Consider the following 27,600-nt stretch of genomic DNA (forward strand, 5'->3'; position numbering starts at 1 on the left):
TTTTAAGACCCTAGGATGAAGCCCATCATGATCCAGGGACTTGTTAGCCCACAGCTCCATCAGTTTGCCCAGTATCGCTTTCCTGGTGATTGTAATTTCACCAAGTTCCTCTCTTCCTTCCACCTCCTGATTTATAGCTATTGCCAGAATGATTTTTGTATCCTCTATAGTGAAGACAGAAGAAAAATATTTGTTCATTTCATCCACCATTTCCTTATTATTACTATTAACTCCCCATTCTCACTATCTAGAGGACCAACACTCCCTTTACTTACTCTTTCCTTTATAAATACCTGTAGAAACTCTTGCTATCCGTTTTTACATTTCTGGCTAGCTTTCCTCACATACTCTAATTTCTTTCTCCTGATTTACCTTTTAGTCATTCTCTGCCGTTCTTTATATTCTGAACAATCATCTGACCTGCCTCTCATCTTTGCGCAATGATATGCTTTTTCCTTAACTGCGATCCTTTCCTTAACTTCTTTAGTTAACCACGGATGGTGGGTCCTCCACTTAGAATTTTTCTTTGTGATAGGAATATACTTATTCTGAGTATTCTGAATGTCTGCCACTGCTTCTCTATTGATCTGTCTCCTAGCCTAGTAGCCCAGTTCACTTTAGTTAACTCAGCTTTAATGCCCACATAGTTGTCCTTATTTAAGTTTAAAATACTAGCCTTAGACCCACTCTTCTCTCTTTCAAACTGGATGTAAAATTCATTCATATTGTGGTTGCTGCTACCTAGAGGTGCCTTTACTCTGAGGTCATTAATTAATCCTGTCACATTACACAATACCAAGTCTCATATAACCTGCTCTCCGGTTGGTTCCAGAACATGCTGCTCTAAGAAACTATCTCAAAAGCATTCTATGAACTTCTCATCCAGGCTACCATTGCCAATCTGATTTTTCCAGTTTATATGTAGATTAAAATCACCCATGATTATTGCCATCCCTTTATCACAAGCACCCAATATTCCTCCTTGTATACTTCGTCCTACATTGTAGTTACTGTTAGGAGGCCTGTAAACCACTCCCACTAGTGATTTCTTTCCCCTAGTATTCCTTATCTCCACCCAAACTGATTCTACATCCTGATCTCCTGAACCAAGGTCATCTCTAACTATTGCACCAATGCCATCTTGATTAAGAGTGCTACCCCTCCACCTTTACCTAGCTTCCTATTCTTCTTGAATATCATATATCCCTCAATATTCAGGACCCAATTCTTGTCATCCTGCAGCCACATCTCCATAATGGCTATCAAATCATATTTATTTACTTCAATGTGTGCTATCAGTTCATCTACGTTGTTATGAATGCTACATGTATTCAGATACAGAGCCTTTAGTTTTGTCTTTTTGTTATCTTTGTAACATCTAGTCTTGACCGTTGGTGTGTTCTTAGGTTTTTTTCTCTCGGTCCCTTCCTGTCATTCTCTGACCTTCATTTACCATATTACAAGTCTGCTCTCCTGACTTGACTCTACCCCTTGATTTCCTACATCTACCCAAGCTTGATCCCCACATGTTTAGTTTAAAGCCCTCTCTACTTCCCTAGTTATACAGTTTGCTAGAACACTGGTCCCAGCAAGGTACAGGTGCAGACCGTCCCAACGGTACAATCCCCACTTTCCCCAGTACTGGTACCAGTGCCCCATGAACCAGAACCCATTTCTTCCACACCAGTCTTTGAGCCATGTATTCACTTGACTAATCTTATGTGCCCTCTGCCAATTGGCTCGTGGCTCAGGTAATAATCCAGAGATTATTACCCTTGAGGTTCTGCACTTTAATTTGGTACCTAGCTTCTCATACTGTCTAAGCAGAACCTCTTTCCTAGTCCTGCCTATGTCATTGGTACCTACACAGACCACGACCACTGGATCCTCCCCCTCCCACTCCAAGTTCCTGTCCAGCAGATGTCCCGAACCCTGACAATTGCAAAGTCTGAGGCTCCTCCACTACTGTCTGTTCAGTCTCTTTACCTGCCTCATTCATGGTCTCATCCTCCTGTCCCTTACTGCTGACCAAAACAGATGACCCTGTTCTAAGAGATGTGACCGTCTTCCAGAACAAAGTGTCCAGGTATTTCACCCCTCCCTTATGTTGTGCAGTGTCTGCAGTTTGGCTTCCAGATCAATAATTCAGATCCAGAATTCCTCTAGTTGCTTACACTTTCTGCAGCCCTGGATTGTCTTGGCATCCAAAAACTCCCAAATACCACAGCTGCAACATAACACCTAACCTGCCATTGTTACTTATGCTATTAGTTAATTTACTTTAATTACTTTATTAATTAACTCTCTCACTGTTTCCCAATCTACTAAGCTTAAATAGTATTAGTAAATAAAACCTTACAATTTGTAAAATTACCCGTGTTTTGAAAGATAAACGATAAAAACTGCACCAACCAATCACCTACCTTGGAGTCAAGGGAAGATTCACCAGCTGCTTAAAAAGATGGGGAAAGGAGCCCCTCTTTCCCCCTCTGCACCGAATTATCACGTACACCAAATTTCCAGCTTCACTCTGGCAATGTCTCACTCAGGTAAATGTCTCCTCTCACACTGACTGATTAACACACTGACTGATTTACACACTTCCCGATTTACAGACTGCTCGATTTACACACTGACTGATTTACACACCACCCAATTTACACACTGACTGATTTGCGCACTGATCAATTTACACACCACCCAATTTGCAAGCTGACTGATTTACACACTGTCCGATCTACATCCCACCCAATTTACGCACCAATGATTTACACACTGCCCAATTTACACACCGAATGATTCACACTGCACAATTTACACACTGCCCGATTTACACACCATCTGACTTACACACTGCCCAATTTACACACTGTCTGATTTACACACTGACTGGTTTACACATTGTCCGAATTACATGCCGACTGATTTGTACGCCGACTGATTTACACACCGACTGATTTACATGCTGACCGATTTACACACCATCTGACTTACACACTGCCCAATTTACACACTGTCTGATTTACACACTGACTGGTTTACACATTGTCCGAATTACATGCCGACTGATTTGTACGCCGACTGATTTACACACTGACTGATTTACATGCTGACCGATTTACACACTGAACGATTTGCACACTGATCAATTTACACACCACTCAATTAGCAAGCTGACTGATTTAGACACTGACTGATCTACATCCCACCCAATTTACAGACCAAATAATTTACACACGGACTGATTTACATTGCCCAATTTACACACCAATGATTTACACACAGCCCAATTTACACACCGAATGATTCACACTGCCACAATTTACACACTGCCCAACTTACACACTGTCTGATTTACACACTGACTTACACATTGCCCAAATTACATGCCGACTGATTTACACACCGACTGATTTACACACCGCCTGATTTGCACGCAGACTGATTTACACACCGTCTGATTTACACGCCGACTGATTTACACACCCCAGCTTACACAATGCCTGATTTACACACTGACGGATTTACACATTGCCTAATTTACATGCTGACCGATTTACACACTGAACGATTTACACACTTCCCAACTTACACACCGACTGATTTACACATTTCCTGATTTGTGCACTGACTCATTTACACACCATGGGAGGAGGGATTTTCTGTAGGTGACGGGGATCTCGGCCACCAGCTGCAGAGCCGGTGAGAGCCCTGTGTCACCTCCTTTGGGGAAGGCCCGCCGCATTACGTGCCAATTAAGCACTTAATTGGACAGCGGCAGACCTTTCCCAGGATTAAGGACCCCAGTGAGGGAATTCCACCTGCTGAGAGCTGCTGACCAATCAGAGACCAGCAGCTCTGTTACTCAGCAGCGCCACTGTGGAGTCGTTAACTGCTGGTGGTAATGCTACTACTCGAGGCCAAGGATTGTTGAGGTAACCAGGCCACAGGTGAATCATGGCGGGAGGGTTTTCACAGGGTGGGGGTCGTGGGAAGGAGATTGTAAGGGGTCACCAGTGGGGTGACTCTCAGAGGGCCCCCCCCTTCCCAAAGCCGGGTCGCTCGTTTAGGCACTAAGTGCCTTTAAAGGAGGGATGTCCCACACCCACCCCCTTGAGCCGATAAGCAATCTGCACGGGTTTGTTCGGTGTGCTCCCCGTGCGGCAACAGGCCCACCCGCCGCTGGGTTAATTCTGGCAGTGGCAGGATAAGGCCCTTAATTGGACATTAATTGCCCACTTAAGGGCTCTAATTGGCGGCGGGGCGGGAAGACCGTTCACGGGCCTTCTTGCTCGATTTAATTTGGGTGGAGGCCAGAAGGTGGCAAGGTCCACCTCACCCCCACCACCATCCCCCCCGATTATATGCTCTTCCCGCCTCCAAACCCGACAAAGGGGGGAGAACATAAAATACCCCCAACCAATTTACACACTGCCTGATTTACACACTGTCAAATTTACACAAAACCTGATCTACATCCCACCCGATTTACAGTCTGACTGATTTACACACCACTCAAGTTACACACCGACTTATTTACACACTGACTGAATCTTACTCTGCCCAATTTACACACCGCCCAATTTGCATGCTGACTGATTTACACACTGCCTGATTTACACACTGCCCGATTTACACACTGCCTGTTTTCACACACCACCCGATTTTCTCACTGACTGATTTACACACTGCCTGATTTTCACACTGCCTGTTTTTACACACCACCCGATTTTCTCACTGACTGATTTACACACTGCCCGATTTACACACTGCCTGATTTACACACTGCCTGTTTTTACACACCACCCGATTTTCTCACTGACTGATTTACACACTGCCCGATTTACACACTGCCCGATTTACACACTGCCTGTTTTACACACCACCCGATTTTCTCACTGACTGATTTACACACTGCCCGATTTACACACTGCCTGATTTACACACTGCCTGTTTTTACACACTACCCGATTTTCTCACTGACTGATTTATACACTGGCTGATTTACACACTGCCTGATTTACACACTGCCTGATTTACACACTGCCTGTTTTTACACACCACCCGATTTTCTCACTGACTGATTTACACACTGCCTGATTTACACACTGCCTGATTTACACACCACCCGATTTTCTCACTGACTGATTTACACACTGACTGATTTACACACTGCCTGATTTACACACCACCCGATTTTCTCACTGACTGATTTACACACTGCCCGATTTACACACTGCCTGATTTACACACTGCCCGATTTACACACTGCCTGTTTATACACACCACCCGATTTTCTCACTGCCAGATTTACACACTGCCCGATTTACACACTGCCTGATTTACACACTGCCCGATTTACACATGGCCTGTTTTTACACACCACCCGATTTTCTCACTGCCCGATTTACACACTGCCCGATTTACACACTGCCTGATTTACACACTGCCCGATTTACACACTGCCTGTTTTTACACAACACCCGATTTTCTCACTGACTGATTTACACACTGCCCGATTTACACACTGCCTGATTTACACACTGCCCGATTTACACACTGCCTGATTTACACACCGCCCGATTTTCTCACTGACTGATTTACACACTGCCCGATTTACGCACTGCCCGATTTACACACTGCCTGATTTACACACTACCCGATTTACACACTGCCAGATTTACACACTGCCCGATTTACACACTGCCTGATTTACACACTGCCCGATTTACACATGGCCTGTTTTTACACACCACCCGATTTTCTCACTGCCCGATTTACACACTGCCCGATTTACACACTGCCTGATTTACACACTGCCCGATTTACACACTGCCTGATTTACACACTGCCCGATTTACACATGGCCTGTTTTTACACACCACCCGATTTTCTCACTGCCCGATTTACACACTGCCCGATTTACACACTGCCTGATTTACACACTGCCCGATTTACACACTGCCTGTTTTTACACAACACCCGATTTTCTCACTGACTGATTTACACACTGCCCGATTTACACACTGCCTGATTTACACACTGCCCGATTTACACACTGCCTGATTTACACACCGCCCGATTTTCTCACTGACTGATTTACACACTGCCCGATTTACGCACTGCCCGATTTACACACTGCCTGATTTACACACTACCCGATTTACACACTGCCTGATTTATACACTGCCTAATTTACACACTGCCTGATTTACACACCGCCCAATTTTCTCACTGACTGATTTACACACTGCCTGATTTACACACTGCCTGTTTTTACACACCACCCGATTTTCTCACTGACTGATTTACACACTGCCCGATTTACACACTGCCTGATTTACACACTGCCTGTTTTTACACACCACCCGATTTACACACTGCCTGTTTTTACACACCACCCGATTTTCTCACTGACTGATTTACACACTGCCCGATTTACACACTGCCTGATCTACACACTGCCCGATTTACACACTGCCTGATTTACACACCACCCGATTTTCTCACTGACTGATTTTCTCACTGCCCAATTTACACACTGCCCGATTTACACACTGCCTGATTTACACACTGCCCGATTTACACACTGCCCGATTTATACACTGCCTAATTTACACACTGCCTGATTTACACACTGCCAATTTACACACTGCCTGTTTTTACACACCACCCGATTTTCTCACTGACTGATTTACACACTGCCCGATTTACACACTGCCTGATTTACACACTGCCTGTTTTTACACACCACCCGATTTTCTCACTGACTGATTTACACACTGCCCGATTTACACACTGCCCGATTTATACGCTGCCTGATTTATACACTGCCTAATTTACACACTGCCTGATTTACACACTGCCCGATTTACACACTGCCTGTTTTTAAATACCACATGATTTTCTCACTGCCTGATTTACAAACTGCCCGATTTACACACTGCCTGATTTACACACTGCCCGATTTACACACTGCCCGATTTACACCCTACTGTTTTTACACACCACCCGATTTTCTCACAGACTGATTTACACACTGCCCGATTTACACACCACCCGATTTTCTCACTGACTGATTTACACACTGCCCGATTTACACACTGCCTGATTTACACACTGCTGATTTACACACTGCCTGATTTACACACTGCCCGATTTACACACTGCCTGTTTTTACACACCGCCCGATTTTCTCACTGACTGATTTACACACTGCCTGATTTACACACTGCCCGATTTACACACTGCCTGTTTTTACACACTGCCTGTTTTTACACACTGCCTGATTTACACACTGCCTGATCTATACACTGCCTGATTTATACACTGCCTAATTTACACACTGCCCGATTTACACACTGCCCGATTTACACACCACCCGATTTTCTCACTGACTGATTTACAGCCCCCACCCGATTTTTATTTTTATTTGTTTCATGGATTCTATTTTCCATCAGCTGCAAAAGTTAAAATTCACCCAACACTTCCATGCCAAGGTGGGGATTCAAGTACAGCATTCTGTAGAATGGCCATGATGGTAAATACTGGAAGTACTTTAACACAGTTAGAGGGGGGTACTGAACTGTGAGTGCCATTTCTATTTCAGATACTGCTTCAATGGAGGATAATGATATGTTCTCCTACCTTAGCTGATCTGGTGAGATCATTAAATGTCTTGTGTTACTGTTTCCATGTCAGTAGAGTGGAGGAGGTAGAATTAACACTGGTCATTACCCTCCTCTCATATCCCCCGGCTTACTCTTTTAGGGCTCTATGGCACTTATTGGCTCTGCTTGACTTCCTGAAAGAGAATTTGAATGGCCCCATCAGAGAGGTGTGCCGAGCTCTGCCCTCCTGCATGCTGTATTGACATTGTTGCCCTAATTAGGTTGCCATCTTGCAATGTGTAGAGCCATTGAGACTCCCCCATTAATCTGCTGCAGCCCTTGAAATGCTGCCGCATCACCGGATTTACTGTCCACCAATCACAGGTGTTCTCTACATTGGGAGACCCCACAACATTATGGAGAATGACCCAGAGGTACACGACTTGGCAACACAGTAAATGTTGGGTGGGTGCTTTTCGCATGGCCAATCCTTTGCCCAATTGGAAAACCTTAGCTAGTACCATTACCCATTAAAAAAGTCAGGTGTTTTACAAAAAAAATTTATGCATGCAATCAATTAAATATTTGAGCATATCTGTGATTGAAATGCATGTTAAATCACTGTAATTTGACAACAGTGTAAACAATCATCCTTAACTGGCACAGCCCCCATTTCACACACAGCAAACTGACCTTCATGGTGACCAGACTTCAGTGTACAAAGAATTATTTAGAATTTGGAGCCTGCTTTTGAGGGTGATTTTGCGCCTGTGCCCCCACAATTGCTCCCAGAGGAGTCACACCTGCAGGAAGAATAGGAAGAGTTAGAGCTACAACAGTGTGGCATTGACTATCTGACACACACAGATGCAAGTGCAAATTGCTCCTCATATACCATCATGGGCAAAAACTGGGATCCTAAACTAAGCTTTGCTGTGACTGAGCTGTCTTTCAAACATCTAAAAGTGCAGACATTCAGCTTGCAAGTTGTCAGCTGCAGACGAGACAATCAATAAAAGTGAACTAATCTTAAACACGAAATGGAATACAAATGCTGGCCTGTTTGAACAAGCAATGGAACAATATTTCCTCACTATAATTTACCATGCAGGAATATCACAGACAAACCCACCTTCTTCACCCACGCCTCCCTCACTAGTGACTGAACTCTCCCCTGCCTCCCTCACTAGTGAGTGAAATGCCACTCACCCCCAATATGACTGGATTCCCCTCCCCCTTACCTCTCCTCCAACCTCCGCCCTGGAGTATTTCTCACTAGTGACTGGAACTCTCCTCCCCCAGTGCCTCCCTCACTAGTAACTGAAGAACCCCCTCACTGTGCCCCCCCCCCACCCCTCTGCCCCACCCATGTCCAGTGCCTTTCACTCACCAATGACTGGACCCTTCCACACACGCCCACCCCCCCCCCCCCCCCACCAACCTCTGCAACTAGTGACTGAACCCGCACCACCTCCACCCCCACCCCCGTGCCACCCCCATTAATGCCCTCCCTCACCGGATGCTCTTGAGCATCCATTTCTCAACTGCCATGAATCATAGAAATGGTCCCAGAGAGGCGGGTGTAATGCTGATTTTACACCCCACCTGATTGATGTCAATGGAGATTAATGTTGGGCCTGGTGTAAAACTGACCTTCTACCCAATCCCATGGGTTTCCTGCCCAACGGGGCTATTAATTAGCCCCACTTCTCTATTCTTTCACAATACCGTTTACTCCTAAATGTTGACAACCACAGGGGCTTCAGGAAATGTGACAACTCAAAGACTGCAGGAGGAAAGGGCTGGTACCATTCAGCAACTACCATAACCGAGCTTAGCTGTCAGCTGTGGTTCAATACCAGTATTTCTTGCCTTTAAGCTAGAAGGTTGTGGGTTCAAGGCCCATGCTGAAGACTTGAGTACAAAATCTATGTTGGCTCTCTAATGCAGTACTGGGAGACAAACTCAGACCAAGTCCTGTTCACCTATCACCCCTGTGCTTGCTGGCCTATATTGGTGCACAATCTAACAATGCCTTAGTTTTCAAATTGCTCCATGGCCTCTCCCCTTCCTACCTCTATAACCTCCTACAGCTCTCTGAGATCTCTGTGTTCCTCTAATTCTGACCTCTTGCATCTCCCTGATTTAAATCACTCCACCATTGGTGGTTGTGCCTTCAGATGCCTCGGCCCCAATCTCTGGAATTCCTAAACTTCTCGGCCTCTCTACCTCTCCTCCTTTAAGATGTTCCTTAAAACCTATCTCTTTGACCAACATTTTGGTCATCAGTCTTAATATCTCCTTGATATTAAAATGATTGTCTCGGCTGCAGGTCAGTCAACGGGGAGCTGGCAACAGCTCCTGTCCTTTCATCTATTTTAGTGTGTTAATGGGAAAATATTGAGAGGTGTAGAGGAAGTGAGGGACCCTGGAGTGAACGTCCACAGATCCCTAATGGTAGCAGGACAGACTGATAAGATGGTTAAGAAGGCATATGGAATCCTTTCCTTCATTAGCCGAGGTATAGAATATAAGAGCAGGGAGGTTATGCTGGAACTGTATAACTCATTGGTTAGGCCACAACTTGAGTACTGTGTGCAGTTCTGGTCACCTCATTACAGAGAGGATGTAATTGCACTAGAGAGGGTACAGGGAAGGTTTACGAGGATGTTGCCAGGACTGGAAAAATGCAGCTATGACGAAAGATTGGAAACACTGGGGTTGTTCTCCTTGGAACAGAGAAGGCTGAGGGGAGATCTGATTTAAATGTGCAACATTTTGCGGGGCCTGGATAGAGTAGAGGTGAAGGGTCTATTCACCTCAGCAGAGAGGTCAGGGACAAGGGGGCATAGATTTAAAGTGATTTGTAGAAAAATTAGAGGGGAGAGGAGGAAAGACTTTTTCACTCAGAGGGTGGTGGGAGTCTGGAACTCACTGCCTGAAAGGTTAGTTGAGGCAGAGACCCTCAACTCATTCAAAAGGAGTCTGGAAATGCACCTCAAGTGCCGTAAGCTGCAGGGCTACAGACCAAATGCTGGAAGGTGGGATTAGAATCGGTGGATCATTTTTTGGCTGGCACAGACACAATGGGCCAAGTGGCCTCTTTCTGTGCCTTAAACTTTCTATGATTCTACATGGCTCAGTGTCAAATTCAACACCGCTGTGAAGCACCTTGCAACATTTTACTACATTAAAGGTGCTATATAACTGCAAGCTGTTGTTGTAAAGATCTCATGACACTATTTCGGAGAAGGGGAGTTTTCCCCAGTGTCTTTGCCAATATTTATGCCCCAGCCAACATCACTAGAAGAGATTAACTGGTCATTTATTTCATTGCCGTTTGTAGGTCCATGCTATGCACAAATTGTTTGCCGCGTTTCTGACATTACAACAGTGAATCAGTCTGAAAGTACTTCATTAGCGGTAAGCTGCTATAGGACGTCGTGGGGCTGTGAAAGGTGCGACAAAATGCAAGTCGTTCTTTTGCGTAGGTGAATGTTGCTGTTTTATTTCATCATTTTACCTCAGTGCCTCAGCCCCTAGGGCTAAAGAGCAAGGAGATCCCATAGTGATAGTTCACAGCTGCTGTTCCTGCACCAACCACTGTGACTCAGCGGAGATCGTCCATGTGCTTCCCCAGTTAGCTTTCATTATTATTAATGTTCTCACAGATCTTTTGCCCCCACCCCTGAGGCTATGGCTGGCTCCAAATTGACAGCTACGCATTCCATCTGCCAGTAAACAGAAAGACAAAGCAATTCCTCCCTTCCTCTACCCCCACCCTCCAACTCCAGTGTTCTTGCTATATATATATGTCACGTCAATAACCTTATAATATTTCAAAACCAAATTACTGGGATAGGTCAGTCAATGGGAAGCTGGTAACAGCTCCTGTCCTTTCATCTATTTTAATGTGTTCTCATAAAAATAAGTAAATTGTTGAGATTTGCAGCTTGCAAACTCCTGATGGCAATATAAGAAATTGCACTTGGATTGATATCTTGCAACTCATTTCAGTTGTCCAGCAAACTCTGAGGCCACAAAATTAGGCTCCATAGTGCCACTGGTTTCAGCGCTATAAAAATGACGGTGGATCCACTTGCGTCTACGTCCAGTACAGAACGTGCCCCCAATCACCATCTTAGGAAGGGCAATAACGCGGGTGTCCCGTGCGCATGTCAGGAGCATACAGAGTGGGCAGATAGTGATGTCAGTCAGCATCAAAGGCTGATTTGGCACTCACCCTGCCTTTTGGGACTTGCAGGTTCCGTTAATGCTCTTTCTTAAACATGTACAGCTGAACATGTGTTCAGCTGTGTGAGAGACCCCCTCCCCCCATCACTCCCCCCCACTAGTGCTAGTTAAAAGAATTAACATGGGACTTTCTTTTGACAGTTGCATAGTTAGTGGAAGTACTGCGTATTGCATTGGGACAGTGGCGGCATGGATATGAAATTGACAGTGCTTCAGCCTTGTCTTTTGCACTGGTGTGCTGGGCTCCACCATCATTGAGGATAGGGATATTTGTGGAGCCATCTCCTCCAGTTAGTTTTTTAATTGTCCACCGCCATTCACGGCTGGATGTGGCAGGACTCCAGAGCTTAGATCTGATCCCTTTATTATGGAATCGCTTAGCTCTGTCTATCGCATGCTGCTTATGCTGTTTGGCATGTAAGCAGTCCTGTGTTGTAGCTTCACCAGGTTGACACCTCATTTTGAGGTATGCCTGGTGCTGCTCCTGGCATGCTCTCCTGCACTCTTCATTGAACCAGGGTTGGTCTCCTGTCTTGATGGTAATGGCAGAGTGGGGGAAATTCCAGGCCATGAGGTTACAGATTGTGGTTGAGTACAATTCTGCTGCTGATGATGGCCCACAGCATCTCATGGATGCCCAGTTTTGAGTTGCTAGATCTGTTGGAAATCTATCCCATTTACACGGCGGTAGTGCCACACAACACGATGGTGTGTATCCTCAATGTGAAGATGGGACTTTGTCTCCACAAGGACTGTGCGGTGGTCACTCCTGCCAGTACTGTCATGGCCAGATGAATCTGCAGCAGGCAGATTGGTGAGGATGAGGTCAAGTATATTTTTCCCTCTTATTGGTTCCCTCAGAACCTGCCGCAGACCCAGTCGAGCACATATGTCGTTTAGGACTCGGCCAGCTTGGTCAGTGTGGTGCTACCGAGCCACTCTTGGTGATGGACATTGAAGTCGCCTACCCAGAGTACATTCTGCGCCCTTGCTACCCTCATTGCTTCTTCCAAGTGCTGTTTAGCATGGAGGAGTACTGACTCATCAGTTGAGGGAGGGCGGTAGGTGATAATCTGCAGGAGGTTTCCTTGCCCATGTTTGACCTGATGCCGTGAGACTTCATGGAGTCCGGAGTCGATGTTGAGGACTCCCAGGGCAACTCCCTCCTGACTGTATACCACTGTCCCGCCATCTCTGCTGGGTCTGTCTTGCCGGTGGGACAAACATACCGGGGATGGTGATGGCAGTGTCTGGGACATTGTCTGAAAGGTATGATTCGTGAGTATGACTATGTCAGGCTGTTGCTTGTCTAGTGGCGAACGGTTTTTCAGATTGGAGGAAAGTATACAGTGGTGTTCCCCAGGGATGGTGTCAGGACCACTGCTTTTCTTGATCTATATGCTCTTTATAAATAGACATAGAGTACAAAAGCGAGGAAGTTATGATGAACCTTTATAAAACACTGGTTCAGTGAAAATCATGAGGGGTCTGGACAGAGTAAATAGGGAGAAACTGTTCCCACTGGCGGAAGGGTTGAGAACCAGAGGACACTGCTTTGAAGTGCAAGGCAAAAGAACAAAGGCAACATGATGAAAAGCTTTTTTATGTAGTGACTGGTTCGGATCTGGAATGCACTGCCTGAGAGTGTGGTGGAGGCAGAATCATACATACATAGGATTAAATATATAGGATATATGGCACAGAAACAGACTATTCGGCCCCACCAGTCCATTTATGTCCTCTCCCATCTTTCCTCACCAAAATCTATCATCGTAACCCTCTATTCCCTTTTCCCTCATGTGCTTCTCTAGCTTTCCCTTAAATGCATGTAGACTATTCGCTTTGACCACTCCCTGTGGTAGAGAGTTCCACATTCTCACTACTCTTTGAGTAAAGAAAAGGAAGTTTCTTTTGAATTCCCTATTGGATTTCTTGGTGATAATCTTATATTGATGGCCTCAAGTTATGCTTTTCCTAACAAGTGGGAACACTGGGGGGAATTTTATGCTCTCTCCCATGGCGAGTTTGGAGGTGGAGAGAGCATTTAATCAGGTGGGTGGGAAACCCTCCACCTTCCTGCCTCCAGCCCAAATAAGTCCGTGGTGGGAAGGCCCGTCCACGGGCCTTCCCACCCCACTGCCAATTGAGGCTCTAAGTGGGCAATAATGCCCAATTAAGGGCCTCATCCTGGCACTGCTGGTATTAGCCCAGCGGCCAGTGGGACTGTCGCCACACAAGGAGCACAGCAGGCACACTCATGCAGGTTGCTTGATCGAGGGTCCCAGCATCGGGAAGGTGGGGCCCGCTGAGAGCCACCCCGTGCCCTTGCTACTGAGCCTCATACAACCCCCTCCCCCACTACCCCCACCTTGCGACCCACACCCTGCGAAACCCCTCCCACCCTGACTCACTTGTGGCCTGGGTCCCTCGCTATTACGGGGTCCATTACCACTAGCAGTGGCACTGCTCAGTAAAAGAACTGCTGGTCTCTTACTGGCCAGCAGCTCTTAGCAGGCAGTCCTTCTGTCGCTGGCATTCTTAATCTTGGGGAAGGCCCGCCGCTGTCTATTTAAGTGCCTAATTGGAGACAACATGGAGATATCACTGACGCTTCAGCCGGTGGCCGAGACCCCGTTGCCCACATAAAATGCCCGCATTATCTCTGTATCCACCCTATCAAAGCCTTTCATAATTTTAAAGACCTTCATTTGGTCTCCCCTCAGCGTTTTGTTTTCAAGAGAAAAAAGACACAGCCTGTCAATCCTTTCCTGATATACCCATGCATTTCTGGTTTCATCCTTGTAAATCTTCTCTGCAGCCTCTCCACTGCCTCTATTTCCTTTCTATGATACGGCAACCAGACTGCATGCAGTGTGGTCTAACTAAGATTTTATACAGGTTTGGCATAACCTTCTTACTTTTCAATCCTATCCTTCTGGAAATAAACCCTAGTGCTTGGTTTGCTTTTTATGGCCTTGCTGACCTGTGGCGCAACTTTTAGTGATTGGTGCATTTGTACTCAGAGATCCCTTTGTTCCTCTACCCCACATAGATTCGCACCTTCCAAGTAATGTGACCTCCTTATTCATCCTACCAAAATGTACTATTTCACATTTATCTGTGTTGAACCTCACTTGCGAATTATTTGTCCATTCTGCAAATTTTTTACTGTCCTCCTGTAATTTGTTGCAGTCCTCCTCAGTATTGATTATTCCCTCCCAATTTGGTATCATCTGCAAATTTAGAAATTGTGTTTTTGATTCCAAAGTCCAAATCGTTAGCGTAAACTGTGAACAGCAGTGGTCACAGCACTGATCCTTGTGGAACACCACTTCCCACCTTCGCTACTCCCACTCTCTGCTTTCTGTCTTGAATCCATTCTGCCACTTGTCCCCTGACTCCACATTCTCTGACCTTATTTATTCATCTATTATGGAGCACTTTACTGAAGGCCTTTTGAAAATCCAGATAAATTACATTTACTGCATTACCATTCCTTACACTCCCCATTTATGCCTACTCTCTGTTTCCTGTTAGCTAACCAATCCTCTATCCATGCTAATATGTTACCCCCAAAGCCATGAGCTCTTATTTTGCTCAGTAAGCTTTGATGTGGCACCTTATCAAATGCCTTCTGGAAATCTAAGTATAGCAAATTCATAGGTTCCCCTTTAATTACATTGTTTGTTACTTCCTCAAAGAACTCCAACAAATTAGTCAAACATGATTTCCCTTTCATAAACTATATTGACTCTGCCTGATTACATTGAGATTTTCTCAGTGCCCGGCTATAACCTCCTTAATAATAGATTCCAGAAATTTCCCTATGACAGATGTTAAGCTAACTGGCCTGTAGTTTCCTGCTTTCTGTCTCCCTCCTTGCATAGGGGAGTGATATATACTATTTTTCAATTTGCTGGGACCTTTCCAGAATATAGGGAATTTTGGAAAAATAAAACCAGTGCATCTACCATCTCAGCAGCCACTTCGTTTAAGATGCTAGGCTGAAGCCCATGAGGACCTGGGGACTTGTCAGCTTTTAGTTCTAATATTTCTTTCAGTACCCTTTCCCTGGTGATTGTAATTGTTTTAAGTTCCTCCCTCCCTTTCACCTCCTGATTCACAATTATTTCTGGGATGTTATTTGTATCCTCTACAGTGAAGACAGATGCAAAATATCTGTTCAATTCATCTGCCATGTTAGGGTCTGAAGTTCTGTTGATGGATGATAAATACCTGGTAGTTCAAGATAATAGGGTGAACAGGTGGTGGGTGTTAATTAGTTAATTGCATTCAAATATGTATATATATATATAAAGAAGAGCCAACCAGCACTGGCTGTGGGTTGTTAGGATGGAGAAGTAAGTTCTATGGCAAGCAATAAACAGTCTCCACCTCAGTGTCTTCTTTACAATCATGTATGGAAGTTCTATAACACACCATATCCTTATTTTCCATTATTAATTCCGCAGACACATTCTCTAGAGGACCAACACTCACCTTACTTACTCTTTTCCTTTTTTAAAAAAATACCTGTAGAAATTCTTATCTATTTTTTGTATTTCTAGCTGGCTTTCACTTACTCTAATTTCTCCCTCCTTATTAACCTTTTAGTCATTCTTTGCTGTTCTTTATATTCTGTTCAATCTTCTGACCAGCCACTCATCTTTGTGGAATTATATGCTTTTTCTTTCAATTTGATTTAGTTAACTACAGATGGAGTGTCCATCCCCTAGAGTCTTTCTTTCTCCCTGGAATGTATCTTTTCTGAATATTCTGAAATATCTCTTTAAATGTCTGCCACTGCATCTCTACTGGCCTATCCCTTAACCTAATTTTCCAGTTTACTTTAGCCAGCTCTGCCTTCATGCCCTAATAATTGCCCTTATTTAAGTTTAAGACACTAGTCTTAGATTCGCCCTTCTCTCCCTCAAACTGAATGTGAAATTTGATCATATTATGATCACTGCTACCTAGGGGTGCCTTCACTATGAGGTCATTAATTAATCCTGCCTCATTGCACAGTACCAGATCTAGTATAGTCTGCTCTCTGGTTGGCTCTAGAATGTACTGCTCCAAGAAACTGTTCCAAAAACACTCTATGAACTCATTATCCAGCCTACTTTTGCCAATCTGATTCATCCAATCTATATGGATTAAAATCACCCATGATTATTATTTATTTATTTAGAGATACAGCACTGAAACAGGCCCTTCGGCCCACCGAGTCTGTGCCGATCATCAACCGCCCATTTATACTAATCCTACATTAATCCCATATTCCTATCTCATCCCCACCTTTCCTCAATTCCCCGACCACCTACCTATACTAGGGGCGATTTATAATGGCCAATTTACCTATCAACCTGCAAGTCTTTGGCTGTGGGAGGAAACCAGAGCACCCGGCAAAAACCCACGCGGTCACAGGGAGAACTTGCAAACTCCGCACAGGCAGTACCCAGAATTGAACCCGGGTCGTTAAAGCTGTGAGGTTGCCGTGCTAACCACTGTGCCGCTTTAAACTAAATAGTGGGGGTGCTTTGTTACGAATGCTACGTGCAATCAGATGCAGAGCCTTTAGTTTTGCATTTTTAAATTATTTTTGTAACCTCTAGTCTTATTTGCTGGTGCACTCTTGGGTTTATACACTCTATCCCTTCCTGCCGCACTCTGACCATCATTTCTCTTATTTCTACCTTGCTTTCTTGCCTTGTCTTCGCTACTTAATTTATCACATCTGCTCAATCCTGATCCCCCACCCCCACTATTTAGTTTAAAGTCCTCTCTACCACCCTACTTATACAACCTGACAGAACACTGGTCCCAGCACGGTTCAGGTGAAGACAGTCCCAACGGTACAGCTCCCACTTTCCCCAGTACTGGTGCCAGTGCCCCACGAATCGAAACCCATTTCTTCCACACCAATCATTAAGCCGCGCGTTTAACTCTCTAATCTTATTTACACTATGCCAATTTGCTCGTGGCTCAGGTAATAATCCAGAGATTATTACCTTTGAGGTTCTGCTTATTAATTTAGACCCTAGCTGCTCATATGCCCTCAGCAGAACCTCTTTCCTAGTTCTACGTATATCGTTGGTACCTACGTGGACTACGACCACTGGATCCTTCCCCTCCAACCCAGAGCAGATGTCTCAAACCCTGGCTACTTTCCTAACCCTCTATTGTTCCCTTATGTCTTTATTCATCCACGAAGTCTCATTAGTGTTTAGTTGTTCCCTTTGCATGGAATATATTTTTCCATTTTAAATGTTTCCCAGTATTGTTCTACATGGTTGTTTGCCAATATTGTTGCCCATTTCATTTTTCCAAGTTCTATTCTCAGCCCCTCAGCCCCAATCTATTAATCTGGTTTTCATCATATTTATGTCCTTCTCTATCATCATCTTGAAGCGTATTGTATTATAGTCACTATTGCCTAGATATTCCCCTACTTTTACTCTCTTATCTGCTCTGGTTCATTCCCCATTACTAGATCAAATAGCAAATCTTCCCTCGTTGAGCTTTTTACATATTGGGTTAGAAGGGAGTCCTGTACACATTGTAGGAATTCCATTCCCTTATCCCCTTTACCTATATCTTCTGTCCAGTTATTATCAGGGTAGTTGAAATACCCCATGATTAATTATTATTCTGTTTTTTACTCAACTCCCTAATTTGTCTGCATTTTTCTTCATCCACCTCCCTTCCACTATTAGGTGGTCTGTAGACTACACTTATTAGTGTGATTGATTCATAATTATCTTTTATTTCTATCCATATGGATTCTATTTTTGTCTTGCTAATAGCTGTGTCCCATTTTTCTACTACCATTATGTTATCCCTAATAAGTACAGCTACTCCACCTTCCCTTTTCCCCTCTGTGTCTTCTCTAAATATCTTATACTCTGCAGTGTTTAATTCCCAGTCCTGATTTTTCTGTAGCCATGTCTCAGTAATCCCTAATATAAAATAAAAACAAGAAATGTTGGAAATACTCAGCTGGTCTGGCAGCATCTGTGGAGAGAGAAGCAGCGTTAACGTTTCAGGTCAGTGACCATTCATCAGAACTGGTTCTGAAGACATTAACTCTGCTTCTCTCTCCACAGATGCTGCCAGACCAGCTGAGTATTTCCAACATTTCTTGTTTTTATTTCAGATTTCTAGCATCCACAGTATTTTGCTTTTATCTCAGTAATCCCTGCGATATCTGGTTCCTCCCAACACATGATTGCCTCCAGCTCCTCTGTTTTATTATGGACAATTATCTGAAGAGAAAACCTTTTCAGCACTATGGGGATAGGGCAGGGGAGTGGGAATAGCTAAATTGCTCTTGCAGAGAGCCGTTACAGACATGTAGGTCCGAATGGTCTCTTTCTGTACTGTAACAATTCTATGATTCTATTCTATAAATGTAGAAGTAGAAGGTTGTGGTGATGGAAGGGGTTTGGGTGGAAACCAAGAGATGCACGGTCACACCATCCGCAGCTTGTACTTCATACCAGATTGCAGGGTGGGGGTGAAGTGGGATTTGAGAAGGTGCATAAAGCAGGAACATAGTGCCATCCTGGATGGTTTCAGCAACACTGCTTGCCATGGCCTCAGTCACTGTTGCCTGCAAAGGGATGAAGACATGCAGCTGTGCCTGAACCCCACTGATTCTCTGCTGCTTCCTCCTGTCATGTGCCACCTTGTCCTGCAAGAGAGAGGGAAGGGTGTGAGTGTTTGCAACGTGTTTGGGCGATGTACCTGTCATATTGAATAGCTGGAAGTCTATGGAAACTGTGAGATGTGGGTGCGAGGGTTTTAATAGTGGTAAGAGTGTGAGAGTGAGGTGGAGCATATGAATGTTAGGAATGATTCCTGATTGCTAGAGATTGCTGATGGGTGAATGATAGGGGTGTGGTGCATTGAGCAGTTTTTTAATTTTTATTTTAGAGATACAGCACTGAAACAGGCCCTTCGGCCCACCGAGTCTGTGCCGACCAACAACCACCCATTTATACTAATCCTACAGGAATCCCATATTCCCTATCACCTCCCTACACTAGGGGCAATTTACAACGGCCAATTTACCTATCACCTGCAAGTCTTTGGCTGTGGGAGGAAACCGGAGCATCCGGGGAAAACCCACGTGGTCACAGGGAGAACTTGCAAACTCCGTACAGGCAGTACCCAGAATCGAACCTGGGTCCCTGGAGCTGTGAGGCTGCGGTGCTAACCACTGCATCACTGTGCCGCCCATTCGCGTCGCAGTGTATGCCTGGAAATCCTCTTGGCCTCCTGCAGTGTATGAGATTGGTGGTGCGAAGGGTTGGAAATGACATATGAAATTGCATTTACTGACCTTGACCACTTGTGTGAGGTCATTGAACTTTTTGCGGGACACTGTAGCCAGGACCTGGGGGCTAAGATCCTTGCATTGACCTCCATGGCTACCTGCTCCCATTCGCGTTGCAGTGTATGCCTGGAGATCCTCTTGGCCTCCTGCAGAAACATGACATCTCTCCTCCTTTCCAACTCCTGCACTAAGGCTTCCAATGCTGCATCAGAGAACCTGGGAGCTCTCTCACGGGCGTGCTGCCCTAGTGGTACTCTTTGAAAAACACTTTCTCAGTGAGTTCCAACACCTGCTGCTGCTAGAATGCACCCCCCTTTTAACAGGTGCAGGCTGGCTTTAACTCGTGCTAGCCTTACACACACCTGCACTCCCTGCTGAGTGTGCAGCCAGTCAGCAGAACATTTAGCACTGTGCTGCACGCCGCAATCATTGAGATCAGCAGGTAGCATGACGTTTGCATGTTGCCTGCATCACCTCGATCGGGTGTGGGGTAATCGTACATTGTGATCGCCTTGCCTGTGAAGCGGCCCCATCAAATTTTTAGCCCTGGATAGTTCATTCTGCAGGAGCGTGCTGTCCACTGCAGCCTGTCTCCTGCCGCACTCCAGATTATTTCTACTCTTAGCTATGAATCAGCAATTCATCATTCTAGGTTCTTAAATTACAAGACATCTCTCACAGTCTGCAACCAGTGATGCCCAATGAACTTTTGCCCTTCATTTTATAATTAACTTGCTAACCCAATAAGTTACTTATTTAATCTTCTGATTAAAGTTACTTCCAAAATACGTTCAGTTTTCACACACCACTTTTTTTCCCCATCTTCTAATCCAAAACTCAGTTTTATAATTTAGTTACTCGCTAAATTACTGCCCAAGTCTTGTAATTCACAAAGTTTACTCTGAGCATTTAGTAATAAAAAGCTCATTGAAGTAATTACCAGACTGATTTCATAATTAATATTTCAATAGATTTAATAATTACGTTTTCTGGCTGTTTTCGATAATTAGCTAACCATCAGCATTTAAAAATTAAGTTGATTACTTGCGAAACGTTAACCTACTCTAGATTCATTTAATAATTCTGAAGGGACAAGTAGTTTTAAGGGAAGATTGGACAAATATCTCAAAGGGAAGCTCATTATCAAGGTCAGTACCTACCTCTTACACCATCCACTCTTATCACAAGCAGTACCTATATCAGGCAAATGGAATCAATTACAAAGGCTTTGTTTAGAACTTATTAAACGTGTCGGTTACTTCAGGCAGACTTGTGATGGAATCCGTCTTTTAACCGATTTTCCTGTTTCAATAATCATAGGTTTTACCCCCCCCCCCATCCATTTCTCGTCCTCTGGCAGCATCTTGAGCTTGTGTTTCTTCTGTTTCTTTTGTCCTTTCTTGCCATGTCACTTCGATACTCTCCCGTCTAGTTGAATTAAAAGCCTGTGTCACAGTCCCACAAAATTGGACTCTTGCCTCCTGCCTTGTTGCTACTCATGTTACTGTCCTGCATCTAGTGTTAACAGCAAGACCTGTTAAAAACAGTGAAGACTATACCACTGTCTGGGCAACAGGAAGCTAGACTAGAAGGACTCGTGAGTCAGGCTTTTCCTTGTTGCTGGGATAGTTCCCGTAGTGTTGGTAGGATGGGCTTTCCTTCCACCTGTCTGTCCAGTTGTTGACTCCCAGTGAATTTCCTGTTTTGCAAATTATTTTGCCAGTGCTCTCCCCGGGGATTTGGATGGTGAGGGGAGCCTGTCACATGAGGGTGCAGTAGAGAATCATCAGTGCTGACGTATCCTAGTGCAATCAGTGCTTCAGAGGGCCTACTGGACTGGCAGAAGTTAGGAAAGCCTTCACTCCCCTGCAGAAACTGAGGGAGAGCCAGTTGATGTAAATTTGAAACTCCCTCCACCCTGGCATTGCTGAACACCAATGAAATGCTGGCACAAGTAGCATTCAGCATTGCTAAAGTGGTGACCATGGAAAATATGTCACCCCTACTGTCTCAGATGAATACTCACGTCCATATTTAAGCAGGCACTGTTGGTGCCCAGAGGAAGTGATGACACTCTTTGCTAGATGCTGAAGTGAATCATGATGGTATGACTCACAGCTCAATGTTCTGCCCCTGTGTGACACCAGAAATCCAGGGAACCCTGCCTGTAGTCTTTTAACAACTAGTTATGGGACAGATTTTCAACTTGCCAGCCGGGCAAAAAGCTGGCCTTGTGAATTGGGCACCTGTTATAGAAGAGTCACCAGACTCACAACACCAGTTTTAGAGCCCAAATAGTAAGCTGCAAATCTACCTCCTGTGTTTCTACTTTGAGGCAGAGAGTACTGGAAGAGTTGAAGAGTTCCACAGTTAGCAGGCCCTGGGCAAGAATGAGTTTGAGTAGAAGACACAAATTTTCAGATCCACTCTGGCCACAGGAGAGGTGCCAGGAGGACAGCAAATGTGGTACCATTATTCAAGAAGGGTAGCAGGGATAGACCACGTAATTACAGGCCGGTGAGTCTAACATCAGTGGTTGGGAAACTATTGGAAAAAGTTCTGAGGGACAGGATTAATCTCCACTTGGAAAGGCAGGGAATAATCAGGGATAGTCAGCACGGCTTTGTCAGGAGGAGATCGTGTCTAACTAACTTGATTGAATTTTTCGAGGAGCTGACTAGGTGTGTAGATGAGGGTAGAGGAGTTGATGTAGTCTACATGGACTTCAGTAAGACTTTTGATAAGGTCCCACATGGGAGATAGGTTAAGAAGGTAAGAGCCCATTGGATCCAGGGCAATTTGGCAAATTGGATCCAAAATTGGCTTGGTGGCAGGAGGCAGAGGGTGATGATCGAGGGTTGTTTTTGCGAGTGGAAGCCTGTGACCAGTGGTGTACCACAGGGATCAATGCTGGGACCCTTGCTGTTTGTAGTGTACATCAATTATTTAGACATGATTATAGGAGGTATGATAAGTAAGTTCGCAGATGACACGAAAATTGGTGGTGTCAAAAATAGTGAGGAGGAAAGCCTTAGATTACAGGATGATATAGATGGGCTGGTAAGATGGGCGGAGCTGTGGCAAATGGAATTTAATCCTGAGAAGTGTGAGATGATGCAATTTGGAAAGACTAACAGGGCAAGGAAATATACAATGGATGGTAGAACCCTAGGAAGTACAGGAGAGAGGGACCATGGTGTACTTGTACATAGATCACTGAAGGCATCAGCGCAGGTTGATAAGGTGGTTAGGAAGGCTTATGGGATACTTGCCTTCATTTGCCGAGGCATAGAATGTAAGAGCAGGGAGGTTATGAGGGAGCTGTATAAGACGCTAGTTAGGCCACAGCTGGAGTACTGTGTACAGTTCTGGGCACCACATTATAGGAAGGATGTGATTACACTGGAGAGGGTGCAAAGGAGATTCACCAGGATGTTGCCTGGGCTGGAGCATTTCAGCTATGAAGAGAGACTGAAAAGGCTAGGGTTGTTTTCCTTAGAACAGAGAAGGATGAGGGGGGACATGATTGAGGTATACAAAATTATGAGGGGCATAGATAGGTTAGATAGGAAGAGACTTTTACCCTTAGCGGAGGGGTCAATAACCAGGGGGCATAGATTTAAGGTAAGGGGCAGGAGGTTTAGAGGAGATTTGAGGAAAAACATTTTCACCCAGAGGGTGGTTGGAATCTGGAACACACTGCCTGAAGAGGTGGTAGAGGCAGGAACCCTCACAACATTTAAGAAGTATTTAGATGAGCACTTGAAATGCCATAGCATACAAGGCTACGGGCCAAGTGCTGGAAAATGGGACTAGAATAGTTAGGTCTTGATGGCCGGCACAGACACGATGGGCTGAAGGGCCTGTTTTTGGGCTGTATGACTCTATGACAATGTGCTGAGTCTGAATTTCAACAGTGAGGATGCAGCTTTACTCTTTGGGACGTGAGGGGGTGCTGCACTGGTATTTCTATGCCACATTCAAGATTTCCAATGTGTTTTAAATGTTGCTGTAGCCCTACAACCATCCGAGATCTCTGCGCTCCTTCAATTCTGGCCATTTGCACATCCCCGATTATTTTCACTCCACCATTGGCTGCTGTGCGTTCAGCTGCCAAGGCCCTAAGCTCTGGAATTCTCTCCCTAAACATTTACGCCTCTCTATCTCTCTCCCCTCCTTTCAGACACTCCTTAAAATCTATCTCTTTGACCACCTATCCTAATGTCTTCCTGTGTGACTCAATGTCACATTTTGCCTGGTAACACTCCTGTGAAGCACCTTGGATTGTTTTACTATATTAGAAATTCTATATAAATGCAAGTTGTTGTTGTTGGGTAATTAAGTATTCTCTATAGACTGGGCTGAATGTTGTTCCTAGGCTGCACAACTGACCTGGCATCCTTGAAGTTAAGGGAAGCCTGTGAAATGTATCAATTCATTTAATAGTGTTTCACATTAGTTTTAGGATGAAGTCAATAATCTTCACAGGTTTCACCAATGCAGAACTTCGTGGACTCTAAGGTAGGTACCTGGTAACGTTGATCTGGGCCAGATTGATCTCATTGACTAGCTTTGTTTGCCTGAGGAGATCAGAGAAGAATTTTCCAGATTTTCTTCCCCACTAAATGGCCTGGGTTCTTATCTGGTTTCTTGCCTCTCCCAAGAGATTACATAGCTCCAGGTGGGGAATTTGTGTGTTGTGATGCAGAAGACATCGCAACTGTATGGGGCAGGTTGGATGGGCCAGTAGGTCTTTTCCTGTCTTTTTTTTTGTATGTTACTATCTTGATCTCCTTTCAGTTGTGGACTGCAGCATTCACATAGAATACTGGTTTGGAAAAGGACATGTAGAGCATGTCTGCATTGAGGCACTTGGAGAGCCCAAGAATGACATTTCCCAGTGAGCATGGAAAAGCACATAAACATTGACATAAAATGATCACAGTGTTTAAACATATCTCAGGATTGTCCACCTTGAAATTAGGGAGGAAAAATAACATTAAAAAACAGACAAGAAATGCCATTGCTCTCATCAAACCACCCTCTTTTCTGCGGTGAATTCCACCCAACATAGTCATCTGGAGTAAACAATCACCCACAGGTAAAGCTGTGTAGATACAACTGTGCAAAATCTTTCCTGAGCCCCACGGGATATCAAGTATGAGAGATTTCTGAAAGGGCCATGGTGTGTTTACGTTACTTGGCCTATGGTGGTGCACTGCATTCCTACTCTATGCTGCGCTCTTCCAACTTGCAATGTACTCATCATTGGGTCTGGTTGCGTAGTGAAGATTGGTGCCAACGAGACTTTGCTTGGAGCACCAGTAAATAGCGGACCATTCGGACCAGTTAACAAATCACAATGGTACCCAATGGCAATGTCGTAACAGGCCTATTTATTATTAACCTTTTCAAACACTTGAGGAATTAGCTTCTATAGAGCGTTTTTTCTTAAGCGTGTACCTGTTATACCTTCTGCACAGATCAAGTTATTCTGTCCTGTGTATTTGTCCCCAGGTCCTGGGATGACTTTCACGCCTGTGCAGACTCAGTTCTGGAAGGTTGCCCTGCAGACGCTGCCTCCATCTGGGAGTCGCTGAGGAAGGAGTCTAAAAAGTTACAGTTCCAAGGCAACTTGCACGAGCTGTGCAGTTCGAGGGTCAGGCCATCTGGCACCATGGAAAACTCGGATAGAAGCGAATCGAGCAAAGAGAGCCTGAAAGGTTCCGCTGGCTCGCTGTGGTGCAGACTCACCACTCCTGTCCTGTCGATCGCTGTGCTGGTGGTCAACATGTAGCAAACTCACCCTATCATGATGTCCGAGTCAGCCCCCAACATTGATCCCTTCACCGAAGAGACAAGAATATGATTGATACAGGCACAAAGTTTGGCTGTTGTTTGATTGTCTTTGAATGTTGCCTCTCTCTGTCGGTTAAGGATGGTTGTTTTTATATTGTGTTCAAATTACATTAATTTAATGTACTTTTCATTCAAAGAATGTCACACAGCTTGAACCTTTAGTTGATTCAATACATAAAAATGAAAGTAGCTGCCCTTTTGGCTTAGTGGGTAAACTGTGATATACAGACCAGGAGGTCCCAGTTTCAACTCCTGTTCTGGGGTAAATTAACTTCTCTCAGATAAAGGTAGTTGGGTTACCCCAATGCTTCTAGGCTGGGGAAGAAATACTAACCAGGATTCCCATTACTGATTGATGTTCAGTTACTCCTGTTGGAATGTGCATGTGTGTTGAACATTTGGTAAGGACAGGATTTTCCTTGGCTATGATGCTCCCCAAGGTTGAATAATTTGTGAGATTCTCACGTGATTAGTAGCAGCCAGTCAGTGGAGGAACTGGAGGACTGTTGGTGTCTGTGGAACAGCATGTTAGCAAGTTTCAGCACCTCATGGGGAGGTGGGGAGAAAGAAAAGCAAAGATCGGCATGAAACCAAAATACAGCATAATGCTATGAAAATATACAAAAATAGTAACAGTGTGGCAAACCTGGAAGAATGTGGCTATTGTGAATATGTGCCTTCCAATAAAATTTTATGTAGCACAGGAATTTAATTAAACCAAAAGCACTTGCAGTAGTTTGGAAATAGATAATGCCCACTGATTAAAAACTGGCATTTCACTCACATGCATGCCAGCTTATGTTATCATGGATCAGTTGGCTGTGCTGTCACCCAAAATTATGGGTTCAAACCCTGTTTCAGGACATGAGAACATAATCTAGGCTGACATTTCAGTACAGGACTGACTGAATGCATTTGAGCAACAGAGAACATCAAACTGAAGCCCTATCAAGCCATCAACTTATCTTAATTGGGGGCCAACTATAAAAGTCATTTGGTCAAGGCACAAACTCACAAATGATTGCAGTGACTCTTTCTTGGTCTCTTAACTCATTGCACATCTGGGGCTGAATTTTATCAGTCCTCTTCAGTCCTCTAGGGATGGGCAGGGAGGTCGGGTGGGGGGGGGCCCATAATATAGCAAGGGAATCTGGGGGGTGGGTGCGGGTGGAGGTGGTTGGAGTGCCCATCACCTTCCCAACACCATTCAATTTTGTCAGGGGCAGGGAATGTCAAGGATGGTCTTCCCACCCAGAGACAAATTGAGGACCTTAAGTGGCTACGTAAGGGTCTCTTTCCACTGCCACTGGTATTTTACCAGCAGCTGGTTGGATCCCTGCCATGTGGGGAGGCTGCTCAGTAACCAGACAGTCTCCCTGGGGGCTGGGGGTGACAGGGGTGCCTCCTACTTGGGCAATCTGTGGCCCACTGAGGGCCCTCGGTGGCAAAGGCTGCCCCTGCGCCAACATCCACCCACCTTCCCTCAACAACCTACCCCCACCCACCCCTCATCAGGTCCTGCCTGACTAGTCCCAGCGA

General features: G+C 44.8%; 1 protein-coding gene across 1 annotated transcript in view; it reads left to right on the plus strand.

The window, feature by feature from the left end:
* Positions 1-27,162, plus strand: part of nrn1la (neuritin 1-like a) — a 54,301-nt gene extending 27,139 nt beyond the window's left edge. The window contains exon 3 of the mRNA XM_068049543.1: positions 25,720-27,162. Within this exon, the coding sequence (XP_067905644.1) occupies positions 25,720-25,999 (280 nt within the window). The 3' untranslated portion in view covers positions 26,000-27,162. The remainder of the gene's footprint in view (positions 1-25,719) is intronic.
* Positions 27,163-27,600: the final 438 nt, after the last annotated feature.

The sequence above is a fragment of the Heterodontus francisci genome, chromosome 17 (assembly GCF_036365525.1).
Source record: "Heterodontus francisci isolate sHetFra1 chromosome 17, sHetFra1.hap1, whole genome shotgun sequence".
Classification (NCBI taxonomy): domain Eukaryota; kingdom Metazoa; phylum Chordata; class Chondrichthyes; order Heterodontiformes; family Heterodontidae; genus Heterodontus; species Heterodontus francisci.